This window comes from Bidens hawaiensis, unplaced genomic scaffold (assembly GCF_021521415.1).
Source record: "Bidens hawaiensis isolate Kalapana, Puna unplaced genomic scaffold, B.hawaiensis_p1.1 tig00011078_1, whole genome shotgun sequence".
Taxonomy (NCBI): domain Eukaryota; kingdom Viridiplantae; phylum Streptophyta; class Magnoliopsida; order Asterales; family Asteraceae; genus Bidens; species Bidens hawaiensis.
Window position 1 is genome coordinate 573,804 of NW_027491855.1, and position 21,759 is coordinate 595,562.

The 21,759-nt window shown below is 41.9% G+C and overlaps 1 protein-coding gene and 1 pseudogene across 1 annotated transcript; one reads left to right on the top strand and one right to left on the bottom strand.

Annotated features, from left to right (window-relative positions):
* Positions 1-884: 884 nt before the first annotated feature.
* On the top strand, positions 885-3,214 carry LOC143537070 (protein THYLAKOID ASSEMBLY 8-like, chloroplastic; annotated as a pseudogene).
* Positions 3,215-7,384: 4,170 nt separating this feature from the next.
* On the bottom strand, positions 7,385-7,801 carry LOC143537071 (uncharacterized). Its single transcript, XM_077030927.1, has one exon. It carries the CDS (start codon positions 7,799-7,801, stop codon positions 7,385-7,387), a length of 417 nt encoding a protein of 138 aa, XP_076887042.1.
* Between the last annotated feature and the right edge of the window lie 13,958 nt (positions 7,802-21,759).

The window sequence follows — 21,759 nt, forward strand, 5'->3', positions numbered from 1 at the left end:
CGGTACTTTCGGCACCGGTACCAACTACCAAGTACCAAATGCTCATCCCGTCATTATCAAGAAGCAGCCAAGCAGGTATGCATGCAGCATGTGTAGATATATATATATATATATATATATATATGTGTGTGTGTGTGTGTGTGTGCCAATTATGTATATAGAAATTATTCAATTATGCAGCATGTGCAGGTATGTTATAGAAATTGACTATGTACTTATTGTTAACGTAGCCAATTATTAATTGTTTGTATATATATATATATAAACAGGAGACAATAATGTTATAGAAATTAAGAAGCCAAGCAGGTATGTATGCAGCATATGTAGGTATGTGTTAAGCTTTTTTTCTAGTCATCATTCCATTTTTATATAGAATGTGCATGTGCAGTGCATCCCGTCATGGTCTGCTGACCGCATTAAAGTTTAATGTGCATTTGCAGTGCATCTTCGTGGTCTGTTGACCGCATTAAGATCGTTTTTCTCACTGATCCCAAAAGCCAAAACCGCAAAAATCGTTAGGGGAGTCATTGAGTCGGTTGCATGTGCTAGTATGTCAAACGGGCCAAAGTTTGAAATTGTCAAACGGGCCAAATTTTGAATCTGTTATTTTTAATATGGAACCAAGTTTAGTTGGGTCCCAAAACAGTACCCCAAAAACGAACTCGATACCGGGTTTATATAAATCACCATATTTATTTTCTCAAATTCGGTACCAAATCGGTACTACCGAAAAACCGGTACCGAACTAGTATTTTCAGTACCGGTACCAGTTCAAAAATTTCCGAATTTCGGGATCGGTATTTTCGGTACCTGTACCGGTACCATCCCACGCTCATCCCTAGACAGACTCATCCCTAGACTGAGAAAACCCCTGAGACTAACCGATGGGGTCTTATCAATCCCTCAAATTAGCCGCCAGAAGCCCATCAAAATTACATCAAGTCTTCAATTCCAAGCTCAATCGTCTCTTGAAAGATGATTTCTTGGATGCCTTTGCTGAATTGCAGAGGCAACAACATCTGGACCTTGCTCTCATGGTACGACAGACATTTTGTTTCTTGTATTTTGAATCAAGATTTATGCTGGTAACATGACATTGATGATATAGTCAATTATTCATGAAGAAATGTATTTGCGTTCTTGTGTCACTGTCGAATCTGAATTAGAGAATTAAATCGTTAGGGGTGCGCGTAAAACCGGAAAAACCAAACTTTTGGTTCCGGTCTGCATGGTTCATTTAATCTTTGCTTTAACCGAAATCGAAACTGAAGTCATCGGGTTAATCTATTTTTTATTAACCAATCGGTTTTCAGTTAATCAGTTCGGTTTATTCAGTTAGTTTGTCAGTTTTCGTTTTGGTTTGGTTAATATCTAAAACCATACTTGGGCAAAAATTTTTGCTTAGAAAATGCATGAAATGGAAGTAAAAAAAACACGATATATATGAAATGGAGGTATAAAAGCTAGAAATATATAAAAATATGAATGGTTTGGTTTCGGTTAACCTAGGGTACAAAAGAAAAACGATAAGCGATTTTCCGTTATTTGGTTTCAGTTTCGGTTTAACGGTTTGGTTATTGATTTTTTTTTTAATTTTTAATTTTAAGAAATTTATAAGAATTTAATAAATAGAATATTTTAGCCCAAATATATAATAACGAATTAGTTATCAATCAACAAAAAGAATTAGGCCTAAGTTCATTATTTTTGTCCAATTTTCTTTTTCGGCCCAAAGATTTCAAACTCAGATGGGTAACCGAAAAAACCAAACCCAAACAAAAAACCTAAAAACCTTAAGGGCGCGTTCGTTTTACGGACTTTTTTTAAAGGATTTGGAATTGGAATTGGAATGGAATGGAATGGAATGTTTGAGAATCCCTATCATGTGTTTGGTTGGTTATTATGTATTGGAATTGGAATCCTCTTTTGTTTGTTTTTGGTCGGTTACGGATTCATTTTCGGCCTTTTGTTTCGTTGTGGTCGGTTTTTTCAGTTTCATTTCTGTTCGGTTTCAGTTTTTTTGTTTCGTTTTGATCGATTTTTTCGGTTTCCATCAATTCGGTTCATTTTTGGTTTGTGTTTCGTTTTCGTTGACTTTCGGCTTCGGTTCATTTCTCGGTTTTTTATTTTTTTATTTTTTTTAAAGAACGAGGGCAAAGGTGAAAACGTTTTAGTTTTTTTACATTTTTCGTTTTTGATGTATATTTTGAGTTATGATTTTTTTATTAATTTTTTTGAATATTTTTGGAGGGGTTTTTATTTTCCGTAACAATCCTTTCAAATAGGTGAGATTTTAAAATCCCATGAAATGTGGGATTTAGTTTCCATTCCTGTTCTATCATTTAATGAAACGAACATATCAATTCATGGGATTTAAAATCCCATTCCTTAGAATTCCTTCCAAATCCTTGAAACGAACAGGACCTAACTGAACAGTTTTGAGCCAAAACCATCCCATGCACATCCCTATAGTAACGGTATAGTTCTTATTTGCATTGGCTGCACAAAGTATCAGCCAATTTTATAATTTTACATTTTTACTGATTAAGAATTTAAGATCATGATAAACAGGTAACTCTTGAAAATTGTGGAGAGTTTATAAATAATAATCCTTGTAAAACGAGATAAAAACCATTCTTTTTGGATCTATCATTCAGTTTGTCATAATGTGATTTCAAGGTTACATCTTTTCTAAACTGCACTCAGGTCTCAGGTGTTTGAATTTATAAGAAGCGAAGCATGGTACGAACCGGGATCACTCTCTATACGGTGACTTGATGTTAATGTTCGGTAAAAAGAAACTTATAGATAGAGTCGAAAAGCTTTTCTTTGAGCTAATAGAAGAAGGTTTAAAACCCGACACTCGGGCCTATACAGAGCTAATTGGAACATATCTTAAAGTGGATATGATAGAGAAAGCAATGGAAACATATGAATCAATGAAAGCATCTTGCATACCAGATGAGTTGACCTTGACAATTATGATACGGAATCTTGAAAATGCGGGCAGAGATGATCTTGCTGCAATTGTAAAGAATGATTCCGGTGAATATTTGGATTCTCCTAAGAAATTTCTCAAAGAAGTTGCAAGGAAATATGTAAGTGGGATGGTATATTTGTATAAAGTTTGCTAACAATTTTGACTTTTGCGGTCAAGGGATTACTTTTTGTCAAAGATATGGTGCTTGACGGTCGTGTCGCCGGTCCAATCTGACACGAACCTAAAATTTGACATGAACTCGAACCCGAAAATCATGGTTTAATAACCAACTCATCACTTCGTATTATCTGGATCCAAAGAACCAGTCAAGATATGATAAATTGGTCATATTGTTGTAGCAACTGAAATCTTTTTTATTAAAAAAAATTTATAAGTTGTCAATCGAAATAAAAAAGAAAGGGTATGGATAAATGGAAGGATGAGAGAGAAAGAAAAAGAATAAAGAATATTGATGATATAGATATAGAATTCCAACATGTAAGGTCTATAAGTCATCTCAGAAAAAATCTGCATAATAAAGCATCAATACGGATTCATCATTAAATGGATCTGCTCATCGAACAAAAAGTAAAGAGCTTCGAGCCAATAAAGACTAAGAATATTGACTCAAAAACTAATAGCTCCGTTGTAGAATTCAGACCTAACAATTAATTAAGAAGCGATGGGAACAATGAAACCTGTGAATTCAAAAGATTTTAGTGAAAAAGAATTCGAATGATTCATTGATCGGGATGGCGGAACCGGTAGACACGTGAACCCGAACACGACCCGCATATTCATGGGTCTACCTGAACTTGACCCGACACTTTTTTTTCCCTCCTTTTTCACATGCTAATACTTTAAATTTACATTTAAAAAAAAATAATAAGTTAAATTTTATGTGAAACAGTTACATCTTATGTTAAATTTCTTTTTTAGTTTTAATTTTTAGTATATGATAATCAACCAATTTAATTTATAAACACGTTATTAAAAAACAAAATAAAAAATAAAAGGGGTAAAAGAACTAGCCCACTGGGTTGTCCCGAACCCGACTGATTTAGCTAAAACAGGTTTGTGAGTTCGACATGAAACTGAATCGAATCTTTTGTACCAAACCCAAACCCGCGATTTTCGTGTAAGGTTCATGTCATGTCAAAAAGTCACACCCTTGGGTCCTCTGACTGGTCTAAATGGGTTCTACGGGTAAAGTGTTAGAAAGTGTTAACTAACTTAATAGTTTCTCTTGCAGCCGAAGAGATTGAGGCTGAACCTGGTTTGAAGAGTTTTAGCAATAGGACTTGCTATTTTGTCATGTATATGATTGTTTGGAACTTTTTATTTTGTTATATATGATTATTAAACTTTCAAGTTATGTGATATGATGAGTTCATGACCATATGTTTGTGGCCACTTTCAAGTTGATACAGCCAGGTTAGGCCGAATGAGCTATCCGTATTCAGTCTAAGACCAATATTTGAAAATATTCAAAACCCAAATCCACTTTCATGGAAACTTACAATACTTGTCATTAGTAGTTTAGTACTATGCATTGTTCCTAGCTACGATTGTCGGCTGTGGCTGGAGAAGTTATGGTTTTGGAGACGTTTTGTTAAGTTTTTTTTTAAGAACATTCATATTGGAATCCTTATTTTCATCCATATAATTTACTGGAAAACAAATTCGTTCATTCACATTTGGAATGCTCTAAGAAGAAGAAAGATAAGCCGTTTAACGACAGCAATTGTTTTTATGAACATTCCGTTTGTACACTATTATGACTGAAAAATCCAAGTCATTTGGTCTTTGTGGGCATTTATAGAACAAAATTTGTGAAAGTAGTCATATTTGTTGTTTCAGGATCTTTTGAAAATAAGTTGATATTCTCCCTTCTGAACCCTTGTTTTATGAGGGATAATTGCATATGAAAGGTGCCATAGCTATTCATTCTCAACTCGGTGCTAAACTAATGTGATTTTGAAAATATGGTTAATTATAATTATCAACATGTTCACCCAATGAAGAAACACTAGATCGAACTGGATAGTCCGATCTAATGAATCCCCAGCTGTGAGTATTTTGAAACGTGATAACAGATCCAAGCTAATGCCTGCAAAACAGAACACCGCTGAGTCTCGTTACGGGAAAGACAAAGTGGGAGGTCTTCCCGTAACCACCCTCCGACGTGAGAATAAGTATCATATTCTGATCGGAATAAAGTAAGATATCGTATGTAATTGCTTGAGGCTTGAGAGTGTGAATGAATACCTTGAAGGGATGATCTTCATATTTATAGCCGAAGGTGGAGGGAAGGTGATTGGTGGAGTTGTCACTATCGAGTTATTCCCTCTCTACCTGAATGGACACGTGTCGAGCCTTTACTGGATGTAACAGCCTGGACCCGCTTATGGGGCAGCCATTATCTGTGCACGTCATGGGGTGGCCATTACGTGTCCAGATGTCATCTCTCCATTGGTCGATGTCGCTATCAGGAGGCACCGAGGGAATCTTCTAGAAATAGTTTGTTACAACTGCTCTTCCATATCACGTGAGAATCATGTGCGTGATGAATCCCTTGTGTTGCTTGTGGATTCCTTCAGCGGATGTTCGTTGGTAATCCGCGGGTTACAATAGGAGAGCCGCGAAGCATGTTTTGGATTGTGGATGATCCGCGGGTGTCTTTTTCCAGTCCACGTGTTCCTCGCACGGATGTCTTTGACGATCCGCGGGTTGGATAAGGGATCCGTGGGTGGTGGATGTCTTTTGACGATCCGCGGGTCGGATAAGGGATCCGTGGGTAGCTTTACTACCCCTCCCTCTATAAGCCCCCCAGTCCATTGTTACTTCCGTGATGCGATGTCACGGGTGGAATTATGGACTTCATTGTGGTATTTTGTCGTGTGTTGCGGCTGTTGGCCCTTGGGATTCCTATTGCTTTTGGACTGGGGTACTGTTTTGACGTCTGCGATGTGACGTCTCCCGTCTGAATCATGTCAGGAATGGTACTTGAGGTTGGTGCACGAGTTTTTAGGCGGTTGATTCAAAATTATTTTGTTTTGTCAGTTCCCGCTTAACATGTCATCTTCTGACTGGACGGTTTCGGTGTGTGAGCTGGCTCCCTCTCTTCTCGCATTAATTGCGATGTGTATATATATTGGGGAGGTCGTTTCATTTTCCGATTTACTTGCAAAAATTCTCCTCTCATATTCCTCCTCTCTCTTCATCTTCTTCCTTTTGACTGTTATTATTCCGATCAACCATGGCTGGTAGTAAGGGAGGTCGGGTTAAAGAAAGTAAGAAAGACTCAGCGAAAGGGTTGGTGGAGAATATCTGCATCATCAACTGGAGACTTTCTGATTTCCAGGATATCGTCAATCTCTATGGATTGGCACCGGAGTGGGAACCGGACCGGCGCTGGAGACCCGTCTCGTCTCTCAAGAATACACTATTAGCGCTCTTCGTGCTGCTTCTGACAAGGACCGACTTATTAAGGATCTGATCAAAGAAAACATCCGTTATGTTGGCGAGCAGGGCACCCTGAAGTTGGAAGCCGAACGGGCTTCCTCTGATCGAGCGTGGTTGATGTCGGAGGGCCTTCCCAAGGTACCCATTCAATCAGAAGTTGTTTGGTCTGTTGATTCCTAGTTGATTGATCCTTTTTTTTTTAGGTTATCTCACATATTCATGGAGGAGCCACCTTAGGAGATTGCCTTGCCGATCTTCTTCGCGCGTCAAGTGACTCGGGTCGTAAGGCTGGTTTCTAGGAGGGTGTAACCTTCGTCAGGGAAGGCCGCTCTTTAGAGGAATTTGAACTCCACGGCGTGGACGTGGATGGGAAATATGATGCGCAGATGGATGCTTTCGACGACTTGCATTTTCCCATCCAAGATGCTATCCAAGGTTTTGCTGGAGCTGCGGATGGTGCTCGTCAACTCCGCAATTTCCTCCAAGAAGAAGAATAGTTTCTTTGTATAATTTTCTTGTTCCTGTAATCCCCTTTTTTGGTTGTATATATGACATGGATTTTACGTTTTGTCTTGTATGGTACAATATAAATGTGTGTGAGCTAAATCCGTCGTGCATCCAAAATATAGGATTAGGATAAATATTGGCGCGCAAGCCTATCCGTTCATGGACTAAACAATTTTAAAATCTGATTTCTACGCGTTAATCATGCATTACCGTTGCTTTCGTGATATTAAACGAAAACTCAGTAAGCAGATCGAAATTAAGGGCGCGCAGGCCAATACAGAGGCACGCAGGCCTGAAAGAAAATTACATAAATTAAATATAACACCTTCGTAGTTGTGCGACGTTCCAGGTTCTGGGAATGGGAGTGCCATCTAAATTTTTTAACTTGTAAGCACCCTTTCCCAGAATTTCGTCCACTTCGTAATGACCTTCCTATGTGGGAGCTAACTTTCTCGGCACCTCGGTGTTTGATGCCTCATTGTTTCGGAAGACATAGTCCCCCTTGTGGAATTCGCAGATTTTCACCCGTGCATCGTAATACTTCTGGAGTTGGCTCTTGTATTTGTTTTCGCGTATGGCTGCCAACTCGCGTCTTTCCTCCAAGGGATCCAGGTTTATTCTGAGTTCTTTTTTATTGTCTTCCATCATGAGGATTCTTGCAGATGGGAGTCCAATCTCGGCCGGAATCATTGCTTCCGTGCCATAAGTCAAGCTAAACGGCGTCTCCGAGTTGCTGGTCTTTTTACTGGTGCGATGTGCCCATAACACATGGGGCAACTCGTCGACCACCGTGTCCGTTTGGTTCCCAAGCTGGCTTTGATGCCTTCTTTGATGCTTCGATTGGCTCATTCGACTTGTCCATTGGCCTGCGGGTAGGCAACTGATGTGAACACTTGTTTTTTTTGCAATTCAGATAACCATTCCTGGAGGCTGCTGTCTGCGAACTGAGTACTGTTATCGCTGACTAGTGTCTGGGGGAGACCAAAACGACAGATGATATATTCCCATAGGAACTTCTTCACATTTGTTGCCGTTATATGGGCCAGTGGTTTGGCTTCCACCCACTTCGTGAAGTAGTCGATGGCGACTAACAAGAACTTCACACGCCCGGGGGCCTTGGGGAACGGTCCCATGATGTCTATGGCCAACTTTTGGAAAGGCCATGCTGCAGTGACTGGAACTAGGTCGTTCTGAGGTCGCAGCATCCGGGGTGCGTGTCGTTGACAAGCATCGGATTTCTGGATTTCTTTGAGGGCATCCGTGTGCATGCCTGGCCAATAATATCCTGCTTTCATTATTTTTGTTACCACCATCCTTGGTCCCGCGTGTAGTCCGCAGATGCCTTCGTGGATTTCTCGAACTACGTAGTTGGCATTGTCGGCATCTACGTGTAACATTTCGTTTTTTTTCGTTTCATGTTTTGTACCCGAGCTAGTTCGTGTCCGGGGGAATTATCAATAAAAGATTTTTTTAATTATTTCTTTTATATAACTATCAAAGAATGGCACAAACAACCCCTTAACTAAACATTTGATATGTTTGCACCCAACTCAATAGACCAAGGATCAATTTGCAATTGTATTCAAATATAATAATAATAAAATAATCTTTCTTTTTCTCCTAAACCCGCCGACAACCATACCCACCTCAAACCATTTCTTGTTCCTCAGTTCTCGGCCTTATTAAACGAAATTGATCTCATAGAATCATTGGTTACCAAAAAACGCATCACACCGACGTTCTAATCATGGAAAACGAATCAAAATCAAGGCCAATTCGCGAGGTCAAACCCGCGGCCTTATTGACACCTAAAACACTATATAATAACAATGATAATTCAATTAGACGTACACACACATTCCTCATAACCCTGCGACGCAAAACCCTAACCCAAATACAGTACACGTAGCCGTCAAGAATCAGTTTGGATCACAAACAAGCCGCGACCCTACTGCCGTTTGTTAACCTGCAATCTGCAACTAGAAACGGAAATTAAATTGTGCATCTGGTTCATCGTTAACCCAATAATGTAAACCATAAATCAATTTTGTCAAACATTAAACGAATAGGCCGATTAAGAAATCTAGGGTTTATGGGTGGGAGTGAACCAGAACCTGCATGTATATATGTTATCGGTTTGGTGATTATAAACAAAATACACACCTGCCCTGATAGCAGGTGCGATGCTCGGTTAGGACATGAGAGCGGGTCCAGGCGCGGGTTCGAACCCCCTGGACCTAGTTTTCATATTTATTTTTGTTTAGCTTAAATCCTTGTTTTATTTTTTATTATAATCATAATATAATAATAGATAAACATTATTTTAACGATACCGAACCTCGAAAGTGTTATTTTGGCCATGGCTTTATACACACATACACATATTGTCACACCCGGCCCTGAGCGGCGGAAACAGCCGGGCGCGCGCGAGTGGGGATTGATAATTAAGCACGGGCCATTGCAAACATTCAAAGATTTTCATTGCGCAAGAAATGTTTAATACATTACATTGTTTAAAAGTTACATAAAAACATCCAAGTATAAACTGTTGAAGATTTCCACGCCATATCCCCTTTGCGCGGCGGGTACAACCACGCGCATCGAAGGGATAGAACTAAAATCTTCCAAAAAGCTAGTTTTAGATGTTCAGCGTGAGGTGCTCTAAGTGTGACTCCATGCGCTACCTAATTATCTCCTGAAAGACACGTAAAAACATTTGAATCAGTATAAACTGAGTGAGTTCACAAGTTTAGTAACTTGATAAATCGTATTGCATCATAATCATTCTGAAACATAATTCTGATAGCATCATTAAAACACATGCTTGGTAAAAACATAGTTCTATCAACATATTCTGATAAAATCGTTCCGCGGGTTACGCGCGAACATTTCTGGGAACTGTGCTCGTCTATGCAAAGTGGCGCTGCCACTACGAGCTAAAATAAGTAATACCGTCCCGCGGGTTACGCGCGAACGTTTCAGGAAAATGTGCTCGTCCATGCAAAGTGGCGCTGCCACTACGAGCTAAAACAATGTATTATCGTCCCGCGGTTTACGCGTGGACATTTCTGAAAAACCGTGCTCGTCTATGTAAGTGGCGCTGCCACTACGAGCTAAAATAACGTATTACCGTCCCGCGGGTTACGCGCGGACGTTGTGCCGGAAAACAAGGCGCTCGTCCATGCAAAGAGGCGCGACCCCTACGAGCGGGCTCAAACCCATAGTACTGCCCCATGACCATACTAGGCACTCGTCCATGCAAAGAGGTGCGACCCCTACGAGTGGGTGGATCAAACCAGCAGTCCCTACCCTTAGAGTTCCAATGGTAAAGTGATCACTTACTCGTTCTTGCGCACTCATATCGAAAACCATAGATAACTGTTTGCATTGCTTATCATGAAACATAACTTAAACACGTAATCGTTTGCATAGCTTGTAAGTATACCATGATAAAATGTAATTTAAACACGTGTCCCTCGCCCCGAAAACAGGTTAAAAACAGTGAAAATAGTGAAATGGGGGCTGTGAGACTCACCTGAGGTTCTTGTTAAGGGATTAATCGAGATTCGGGTTTTCTTGGTGTTGGCCTCGGAATCGAAGGTCTAGAATACGATTAAATAACAAGAAATCTATATTAAGATCAAGATATAAGGGTTGGAAAGTAGATCTCAAGGTTATAACCTCGGCTTACCTAGTAACAGGAACGGAATTGAAAATCAAATAGATGCTTGGGAGATGATTCAGAGCAGATTTGCAGTTTTAAGAGAGAAGTTTGAAGTGTGTTGAGTGATAATTTTAGGTTACATATTTATAGGCAAACTCAATGGAACACAATCCCTTGATTTAGGGGATTGTAATCTTTTCATATCTAGGTGTGATGATGATAAAGTATGGAAAGTATTATTATTTATTCAAAAGTGGAGGAGTGGGTAAAAGATTCTGATTTTCGCAGGACATGCAGGTCTGTGGTTGGTGAGAGTAGGGTGGCTGATAGTTGACTGTTCATGCTACAGTGTGCTTTTGCCAGTGCACAGTAAAAAGTAGAAATTTTCTGAAACACGTTACTGTTTTCTTTTGGGCGGGAATAATCCCCTTTATTCTGAAGAATACTGTGTTTTGTGCGTGTAACCTTGCGCGTACAGTCTTATGCGTGTAGGATTCTGCGTGTAGAATGTTTCTTTGCTGCGGGTAGGTACGTAACCTTCTCGCAGTCAGGGACATTGAGTTTCATTTGTAGATCCTCCAAGTGGTCTTGGTATTTCAACATAGTGATCAGTTATGTTGAAGTCAATTCCATCTTGGAGCTTCAGACAAACTAGCTCTCAATGTTCCCGCCATGCGGGGAGGTTAGTTCCCTTCCGCACGCGCATAAACGATTTAGGGTGCACCCGCCTTAGCATCATGCGTGACGGTCAACCCATTAGACATCATAACGTTAAGGTACATGAAAACATAAAGCCAAAACATTCACGCATGGCGCATATAACATATGCCCACGCTGGTTCTTAACATGGTGCGCTCGCGCATGGCGCTTATAACATGCACGCGCTGACTAACATGGCGCGCTCGCGCAGGGCGCACATAACAAATGCACGCGCTGACTAACAGGGCGCGCTCGCGCAGGGCGCACATAACAAATGCACGCGCTGACTAACATGGCGCGCTCGCGCAGGGCGCACATAACAAATGCACGCGCTGACTAACATGGCGCGCTCGCGCAGGGCGCACATAACAAATGCACGCGCTGACTAACATGGCGCGCTTAATATTCACAATCACCTAATTATTAGGTTGATTACTTAGCTTAAGGGATTGGGAATTTACCGGGTGTCACATTCTCCCCTCGTTAAACGAATTTCGTCCCGAAATTTAAGAGACGTTGCTGGCAGAAGCCATGTTCTGAAAGAGGTGTGGGTATTTCATGCGCATCTGGTCTTCTCTTTCCCAAGTAAATTCAGGCCCACGCCTCGAGTTCCATTGAACCTTTACTAACTTGATTTTGCTCCTGCGTAACTTTTGTTCTTTCCAATCGGTTACTGCTATAGGTTCTTCTACGAAGTGCAGCTGTTTGTCGATGTGAATCTCTTCCATCGGCAAAATTAACGTTTCGTCAGATAAACACTTTTTGAGGTTGGACACATGAAACGTATCATGAACTCCATTGAGTTCGGCGGGTAAACGAAGTTTATAAGCAACTGGACCGATCCTTTCCAGGATCTCAAATGGTCCAATGTAGCGCGGATTCAACTTTCCTCGCTTGCCGAAACGGGGGACTCCTTTCCATGGAGAGACTTTCAACAGTACTTTATCCCCTACTTGAAACTCCAATGGTTTCCTTCGCACATCTGCGTAGCTCTTCTGTCTGTCGCGCGCTGTCTTAAGGCGATCCCTTATCTGAAAAATCTTGTCTGTTGTTTCTTGGATCAATTCTGGACCAGTCATTTGCTTGTCACCCACTTCAGCCCAGCACAGTGGGGATCTACACTTGCGCCCATATAAAGCTTCGAACGGCGCAGCCTTAATGCTTGTGTGATAGCTATTGTTGTAAGAAAATTCAACCAATGGGAGATGGGTATCCCAGCTACCTTCGAAATCGATTGCGCACGCGCGCAGCATATCTTCCAATGTCTGGATTGTTCGCTCGCTTTGCCCATCCGTTTGAGGATGATAAGCTGTACTCATATCAAGGCGAGTACCTAGAGCTCCTTGTAACGATCTCCAAAATCTTGAGGTGAACCGACTATCTCTATCAGAAATGATGGACACTGGGACTCCATGTTTTGAAACTACTTCTCGAATATACAATCTGGCTAACTTTTCCATCTTATCGGTTTCCTTGATCGGCAGGAAATGCGCTGACTTAGTTAGCCGATCCACAATAACCCATATTGTGTCATAACCCCCAGGTGTCCTTGGCAGTTTGGTGATGAAGTCCATAGAGATTTGTTCCCACTTCCACATGGGAATTTCTGGCTGCTGAAGCAACCCTGATGGTTTCTGGTATTCAGCCTTTACCTTTGAACACGTCAGGCACTTACTGACATGTGTCGCGATGGCGCCTTTAAGATTGGGCCACCAATACAACATTTTAACATCTTGGTACATCTTGTCTGCGCCAGGATGTACGGAATACCGCGTCTTGTGAGCTTCGTTCAAGACCTGCTCGCGCAATCCTCCCTTGAGAGGGACCCAAATGCGGTTAGCAAAATATCGAGTGCCGTTTTCTTTGAGCTCCAAATTCTTAATCATACCCCCAAGGGCTTCGTTTTTAACAAACTCTGGTTTCAAGGCTTCTTGCTGAGCTTCTCGGATGCGAGTAGAGAGCTCCGCGCGAATGGTCAACCTTAGAGCCTTGACTCGTAGCGTTTTTATTCGCTCCTTCCTACTTAGCGCGTCTGCTACCACATTCGCCTTTCCAGGGTGGTACTTTATTTCACAATCATAATCGTTCAACAATTCAACCCATCTTCGTTGCCTCATGTTTAAATCCTTTTGATCAAATATATGTTGGAGGCTCTTGTGATCCGTAAAGATTATACACTTTGTACCATAGAGGTAATGGCGCCAAATCTTTAGCGCGAAGACAACCGCTCCAAGTTCTAAATCATGCGTTGTGTAGTTCTTTTCATTGGTCTTGAGTTGGCGCGAGGCATACGCTATAACTTTGTCTCGCTGCATAAGGACACATCCGAGTCCTTGGTGTGAAGCGTCGCAGTAAACGACGATGTCATCCGTCCCTTCTGGTAAAGATAAAATTGGCGCACTACATAACTTCTGCTTCAACATTTGAAACGCTGCTTCCTGGTTTTCGCCCCAAACAAACATCCTGTCTTTCTGAGTTAGCGCGGTCAGAGGTAGAGCTATCTTGGAGAAGTTCTCAATGAAGCGTCGATAGTAGCCAGCTAGCCCTAGGAATTGCCTCACCTCAGTTGGGGTTTTTGGCGCTTCCCAGTTTTCGATGGCCTTGACTTTGGAAGGATCAACGTGAATTCCTTTCTCGTTTACAACGTGACCGAGAAAATGAACTTCTCTAAGCCAAAATTCGCACTTGGAAAACTTCGCATACAACTTTTCTTTCCTTAACAATTCCAAAATCAATCTCAGGTGTTGCTCATGCTCGGCCTTGGTTCGAGAGTAAATTAGAATATCATCTATAAACACAATCACAAACTTGTCCAAGTATGGTTTGCACACACGGTTCATCAGATCCATGAATATAGCCGGCGCATTAGTTAGCCCGAAAGGCATCACTAAGAACTCATGATGGCCATATCTAGTTCGGAAGGCTGTCTTTGGCGCGTCTTCCTCATGGACCCTAAGTTGGTGGTATCCGGACCGTAGATCTATCTTCGAATAATAACTGGATCCCTGCAACTGGTCAAATAAGTCGTCAATCCTCGGTAAAGGGTACCGATTTTTGACTGTCAGCTTGTTCAGCTCCCTGTAGTCAATACACATCCGGAAGGAACCATCCTTCTTCTTTACAAACAGTACTGGAGCTCCCCAAGGTGAGAAACTTGGGCGAATGAAACCCTTATCCAATAGTTCCTGTAACTGATTGGATAGTTCTTGCATCTCAGATGGAGCTAATCGATAAGGCGCTCGTGCTACTGGCGCAGCTCCTGGGACCAAATCGATGCGAAATTCGACTTGTCGCGGCGGCGGTAATCCGGGCAGATCTTCAGGAAAAACTTCTGGAAATTCGCGCACTACTGGTAAGTCTTCAATTCTTCGCTCATCTTTCTTCTCTACTACATGCGCCAGGAAGGCGTAGCACCCTTTCCTTAGGCACTTACGCGCCTTTAGGCACGAAATCAGTTTCGTCGCAACTCCCTTTCTTTCCCCTTGAATCATCAAAGTTTCTCCGTTCAACAGTGGAATCCGGACCTGCTTCTCATGACAAACAATCTCCGCGAGATTCTCGACCAACCAATCCATACCTACCACAATATCGAAACTTCCCAAATCTATAGGCAACAAGTTAATATTGAACTCGTGACCTCCCATGAATAAAACACATTGCTCAGCCCTTTCGCTCGCGCACAACTGCCTACCATTGGCCAGTTCTATAGTATAAGGTATGTCTAGCCTACTGGTTGCTAGACCTAAGGAGTTTTTAAACTCAGTGGATATAAAACTTAGATCAGCGCCAGTATCAAATAAGACAGATGCAAAATGGCCGTTAAGTAAAAACGTACCGGTTACCACATTCGGCTCTTCTTTAGCTTCGCCTGCGCCGATCACAAAAGCTCTCCCGCGAGCTTGGTTTCCCTTTTGCGGGCAATCCCGACTAAAATGCCCTGGCTTCCCGCATGCGTAGCAGTTGTCGCTTGCTCCAGCTTCTCTGACACGGCAATTCATCGTCTTGTGCCCTGGTCTGCCACATTTGGCGCACGTGACGCTCGCGCACTCACCATCGTGGTGGTACTTGCATTTGTTGCACCATGGGCGAGGCCCGCTGTATCCTTTCCTTGATGGTTCCGCGGCTTGAATCGCGTAAACCCTTGTGCTTTCCTGCTTCTTGGGCGGTGGCTGCTTGAAGTCTGACCCTCGGTGGGAGTTCCATTTCCTCTTGGAGTCAGAGGTTCGCTGCTCGTTCAAGCGAGCGGTCAACATACCCGCACGAACCGTATCCCTTGTAAGGGTGATGGCTCGCGCAACCGCCTCGTCAAAGGTCGGAGGTGCGGCGGCGTTGAGCGGGACTCTAACGACAGGAGGTAACCCAAAGATGTACCTCTCGATTTTCTTTTCTTCTGTGTTTGCCATGTCTGGCACCAGCTGGCAAAGCTCGTTGAAACGATTGGTGTAGGCATCGATATCCGTTCCTACCATGGTGTGGTTCCAGAATTCTTGTTGCAAGCTCTGAATTTCTGCGCGAGAGCAGAACTTTCTCATCATCATTTCTTTCAATTCTTCCCAGGTCTTGTGAAGAGCAACTTCTCGCCCCAAAGTCTTCACTTGAAGCTTCCACCAAGATGAAGCTGCTTCTTGGAACATGCAGGTCGCGTAAAGGACCTTCTGGTTTTCACTACATCCGCTGATGGAGAGAACGGTCTCCATCTTGTCAATCCAATTGTAGAGCCCAATGGCTCCTTCGGTGCCTTTGAACGGCCAAGGCCTACAGGCCATGAATGTTTTATAGGAGCATCCTTTGTTCAAGGCTCCTGATTCGGGTTCTGGGGTCTCGTTCTCTTGGCGACCCTGACTAGATTCGGCCTTGCTGGCCTCATGTGTCGCAATCGCCTGCGCGATTATTTCCGCGAGTTCCTCGGGTGTCATGGAAATTCCTTTGGCTTTAGTTGGAGGCATTCTCGCTTTAAAAGAGTGGAAATATATCAAACTTAGCGCATGTACTCTGAGCACATAATGTTATCATTATTTACTAGACACTGTGTGACCCGTGTTCCTAAGTGTGTGTATAGTTTCTTTTGAAAATATTTTCTTTGAAAAGTATTTCATGTGATTCCCCAACGGTTATAGTCTAGGTTAAAACTTCTTTTCCTAGTTCGCTATAACCAGTGCTCTGATACCAATCTGTCACACCCGGCCCTGAGCGGCGGAAACAGCCGGGCGCGCGCGAGTGGGGATTGATAATTAAGCACGGGCCATTGCAAACATTCAAAGATTTTCATTGCGCAAGAAATGTTTAATACATTACATTGTTTAAAAGTTACATAAAAACATCCAAGTATAAACTGTTGAAGATTTCCACGCCATATCCCCTTTGCGCGGCGGGTACAACCACGCGCATCGAAGGGATAGAACTAAAATCTTCCAAAAAGCTAGTTTTAGATGTTCAGCGTGAGGTGCTCTAAGTGTGACTCCATGCGCTACCTAATTATCTCCTGAAAGACACGTAAAAACATTTGAATCAGTATAAACTGAGTGAGTTCACAAGTTTAGTAACTTGATAAATCGTATTGCATCATAATCATTCTGAAACATAATTCTGATAGCATCATTAAAACACATGCTTGGTAAAAACATAGTTCTATCAACATATTCTGATAAAATCGTTCCGCGGGTTACGCGCGAACATTTCTGGGAACTGTGCTCGTCTATGCAAAGTGGCGCTGCCACTACGAGCTAAAATAAGTAATACCGTCCCGCGGGTTACGCGCGAACGTTTCAGGAAAATGTGCTCGTCCATGCAAAGTGGCGCTGCCACTACGAGCTAAAACAATGTATTATCGTCCCGCGGTTTACGCGTGGACATTTCTGAAAAACCGTGCTCGTCTATGTAAGTGGCGCTGCCACTACGAGCTAAAATAACGTATTACCGTCCCGCGGGTTACGCGCGGACGTTGTGCCGGAAAACAAGGCGCTCGTCCATGCAAAGAGGCGCGACCCCTACGAGCGGGCTCAAACCCATAGTACTGCCCCATGACCATACTAGGCACTCGTCCATGCAAAGAGGTGCGACCCCTACGAGTGGGTGGATCAAACCAGCAGTCCCTACCCTTAGAGTTCCAATGGTAAAGTGATCACTTACTCGTTCTTGCGCACTCATATCGAAAACCATAGATAACTGTTTGCATTGCTTATCATGAAACATAACTTAAACACGTAATCGTTTGCATAGCTTGTAAGTATACCATGATAAAATGTAATTTAAACACGTGTCCCTCGCCCCGAAAACAGGTTAAAAACAGTGAAAATAGTGAAATGGGGGCTGTGAGACTCACCTGAGGTTCTTGTTAAGGGATTAATCGAGATTCGGGTTTTCTTGGTGTTGGCCTCGGAATCGAAGGTCTAGAATACGATTAAATAACAAGAAATCTATATTAAGATCAAGATATAAGGGTTGGAAAGTAGATCTCAAGGTTATAACCTCGGCTTACCTAGTAACAGGAACGGAATTGAAAATCAAATAGATGCTTGGGAGATGATTCAGAGCAGATTTGCAGTTTTAAGAGAGAAGTTTGAAGTGTGTTGAGTGATAATTTTAGGTTACATATTTATAGGCAAACTCAATGGAACACAATCCCTTGATTTAGGGGATTGTAATCTTTTCATATCTAGGTGTGATGATGATAAAGTATGGAAAGTATTATTATTTATTCAAAAGTGGAGGAGTGGGTAAAAGATTCTGATTTTCGCAGGACATGCAGGTCTGTGGTTGGTGAGAGTAGGGTGGCTGATAGTTGACTGTTCATGCTACAGTGTGCTTTTGCCAGTGCACAGTAAAAAGTAGAAATTTTCTGAAACACGTTACTGTTTTCTTTTGGGCGGGAATAATCCCCTTTATTCTGAAGAATACTGTGTTTTGTGCGTGTAACCTTGCGCGTACAGTCTTATGCGTGTAGGATTCTGCGTGTAGAATGTTTCTTTGCTGCGGGTAGGTACGTAACCTTCTCGCAGTCAGGGACATTGAGTTTCATTTGTAGATCCTCCAAGTGGTCTTGGTATTTCAACATAGTGATCAGTTATGTTGAAGTCAATTCCATCTTGGAGCTTCAGACAAACTAGCTCTCAATGTTCCCGCCATGCGGGGAGGTTAGTTCCCTTCCGCACGCGCATAAACGATTTAGGGTGCACCCGCCTTAGCATCATGCGTGACGGTCAACCCATTAGACATCATAACGTTAAGGTACATGAAAACATAAAGCCAAAACATTCACGCATGGCGCATATAACATATGCCCACGCTGGTTCTTAACATGGTGCGCTCGCGCATGGCGCTTATAACATGCACGCGCTGACTAACATGGCGCGCTCGCGCAGGGCGCACATAACAAATGCACGCGCTGACTAACAGGGCGCGCTCGCGCAGGGCGCACATAACAAATGCACGCGCTGACTAACATGGCGCGCTCGCGCAGGGCGCACATAACAAATGCACGCGCTGACTAACATGGCGCGCTCGCGCAGGGCGCACATAACAAATGCACGCGCTGACTAACATGGCGCGCTTAATATTCACAATCACCTAATTATTAGGTTGATTACTTAGCTTAAGGGATTGGGAATTTACCGGGTGTCACACATATACATATAAAACTATAAAACAAATATTATTTTAATTATTTATTTATTCATATCTATTTATTTATCTATTTATGGTACTAACCCGATCTAGTTATATATACGGATTTGTTTTTAAATTAATACATAATGCTATCAATGTTTAATGTCGGTTATGTATTATTAAAAGTCATTTACTTGAAAATATGAACATGATTTATCACTTATATTAGTTACCAAATAATAATATTTACACTATTAGTTATAATAATAATACTAATAATAATAATAATAATAATAGTAGTAATAATATTAATAATACTAATTTTAATAACAATAAATAATGCATCTAAACCCTAAAAGACTCCCAAATGTCTCAAACCGAGTAAATCGCAATAATGACTAATAATATCTCATCCTATCTCAAATCGCTATTTATTCTTTATATCATTTATTAATACTATCGTTAACAATTAGGGCATCTTTGTTGACGTATCTTGAAGACTTGAACGTGTTCCTTTTCTTTTATTATTATCTCATCCTCATTTAATCCACATATAAAGTAAGTAATTCACATCCCCTTTTTTTTACCGTTTTATATTTTGGGGGCGTTATGCGTTAAATCATTTTCACTACAATTCCACGATTTGCGTTATATGATATTGCTCAATTAGTTATACGTGACTATGTGTTTAGTTTATGTATTGGTGGTTGGTATCTCATCCTCATCCTCAGTAGTATGATCATACGCCGTCGGAGTAGCTCGTTATCCATTGGATTCGAGTGAAAAGACAACTTTTACATTATTGTTATGATATTGTTATGCTAGTTATAGTATCTCATATTATCGCAAGGAATTGTCATTTTTATATTATATGTATTCAAAAACCGTGATTATTTGCTCAACTTTATGTTGACAAACTATGTATTTTCCCGCATGGCGCAGGTAGCTACATTGGATGAAGAATCAAGAGATTAAAGAGTAGTTGGACCTTATGATGCATGATTAATTAAAGACTATTTATTTCTTTATATTTAATTGTCATGTTTATTTATATGAGACAATGTTTGTGCTTTTGCGTATTTGAATAATATTAATTTAATAATTTAGATATTGACACGTGGATTTTATTTTAGTGTCTTTTTAGCTATGATACAATTATGTCGCGCCCCAGCATATTCCGCCGTAGGTTAGGGTGTGACACTACGCACGTGAGCAGCGGACCAAGGAAGGACTTACAGAAGAGAACGTCGCTGTGAAGTTGATAGCATAATGCCTTGTGGCGGATTTTTCTTGCTTCTACTTTATCACTCGGTAGGGTGCCGGATGACAGGTACTCGACTAGGGGTGTCATCCATGAGACTGTACTAGTTTGGATGAACATTACTTGATGTTGAGGTACGTATGGGCTGTCCAAGACCTCGATTCCAACATCTCTGCCCATATGTTCGAAACTGGTGGACGCCAACTTGCTTAAAGCATCAGCGGGTCGATTCTCACTCCTTTTGATGTGGACCACTCTGCATGTAGTGAATTGTTGCATGAGGTCTTTATCCTGGGACAGGTATGAGGCCATAACGTCGTTTTTGGCCTCATAGGTCCCCGAGACCTGTCATGCAATAAGCATGGAATCGACCCGAGCCTCCAGAAATTTCACACCGAGTTTTTTCACAATCCACAGCCCTGCAAGGAATGCCTCATATTCAACTACATTATTCGTACTTTTGAAGTTTAGTTTGATGGCATAGGTGAACTCTTGGCCGTCTGGGTTTATCAGCTTCAGACCCGCGCCCGATCCTTCCCCGCTCGAGGCTCCGTCTGTGAACAAAGTCCACTGTTGGCTTTTGTCGGAAGGGGCCGGGGGTTGCTGCTCGAGCAAACACTCTTGGACCTTACATGTGGGTATTTCTGTGACGAAGTCTGCCAAGACCTGTCCTTTGATTGCTGGTCTGGGTTTTACTCAATTGAGTGTTCACCCAGCTCAATTGCCCATTTGGCCAATCTTCCGGACAGTTCAGGCTTGGCCAGTACATTCTTCAATTTGTAATCGGTTAGCACATGTATTGGGTGACCCTGGAAGTAACTCTTTAACCTCCTTGTCGCGTATACTAATGCGAGGACCAGTTTTTCCAACATCGAATATCTGGTTTCGGCGTCTACCAAGGCTCTGCTGACATAGTATATCGACGTTTGTACTGTCCTCCTGTATGTTAGGAGAACTGCCCCTATCGCGATGTCGGACGCGGATAGGTACAACATGAGAGGCTCTCCTTCCTGAGGTGCAGTTAGTGTTGGAAGTTCCATGAGATACTTTTTTACTTCAATGAAAGCTTGTTCTACTTCTGGTGTCCATTTGAAATGTGCCTTCTTCAGGCAATTTCGTAGTGTGGACACGAAGGGGTAGGATTTGGCTGCGTGGTTTGCAAGGAACCTATTTAAGGCAACCAGCCTTCCATTCAATGTCTGGACTTCTTTCAATGAGGATGGGGAAGGCATCCGAGCAATATCTTGCACCTTTTCTGGATTTGCTTTGAATCCTTCCCCAATTACGATTACTCCAAGAAATTTACCCTCCTCCATGCCAAAGGAGAATTTCGAAGGATTAAGCTTCATGTTTATTTTTCTCAGGGTGGAGAAAACGTCTTCGATATCTTGGAGTATCTGGTATTCTTCTATACTTTTGATGACCAGGTCATCCATATATACTTCCAAATTCTTTTCGATCTGGTCTCGGAAGGTGTTGTCCATTAAACGCTGATACGTGGCGCTTGCAATTTTTAGACCAAACGGCATCATTTTGTAATAAAATGTGCCTTGGTTCGTACGGAAAGCGGTTTTGTCT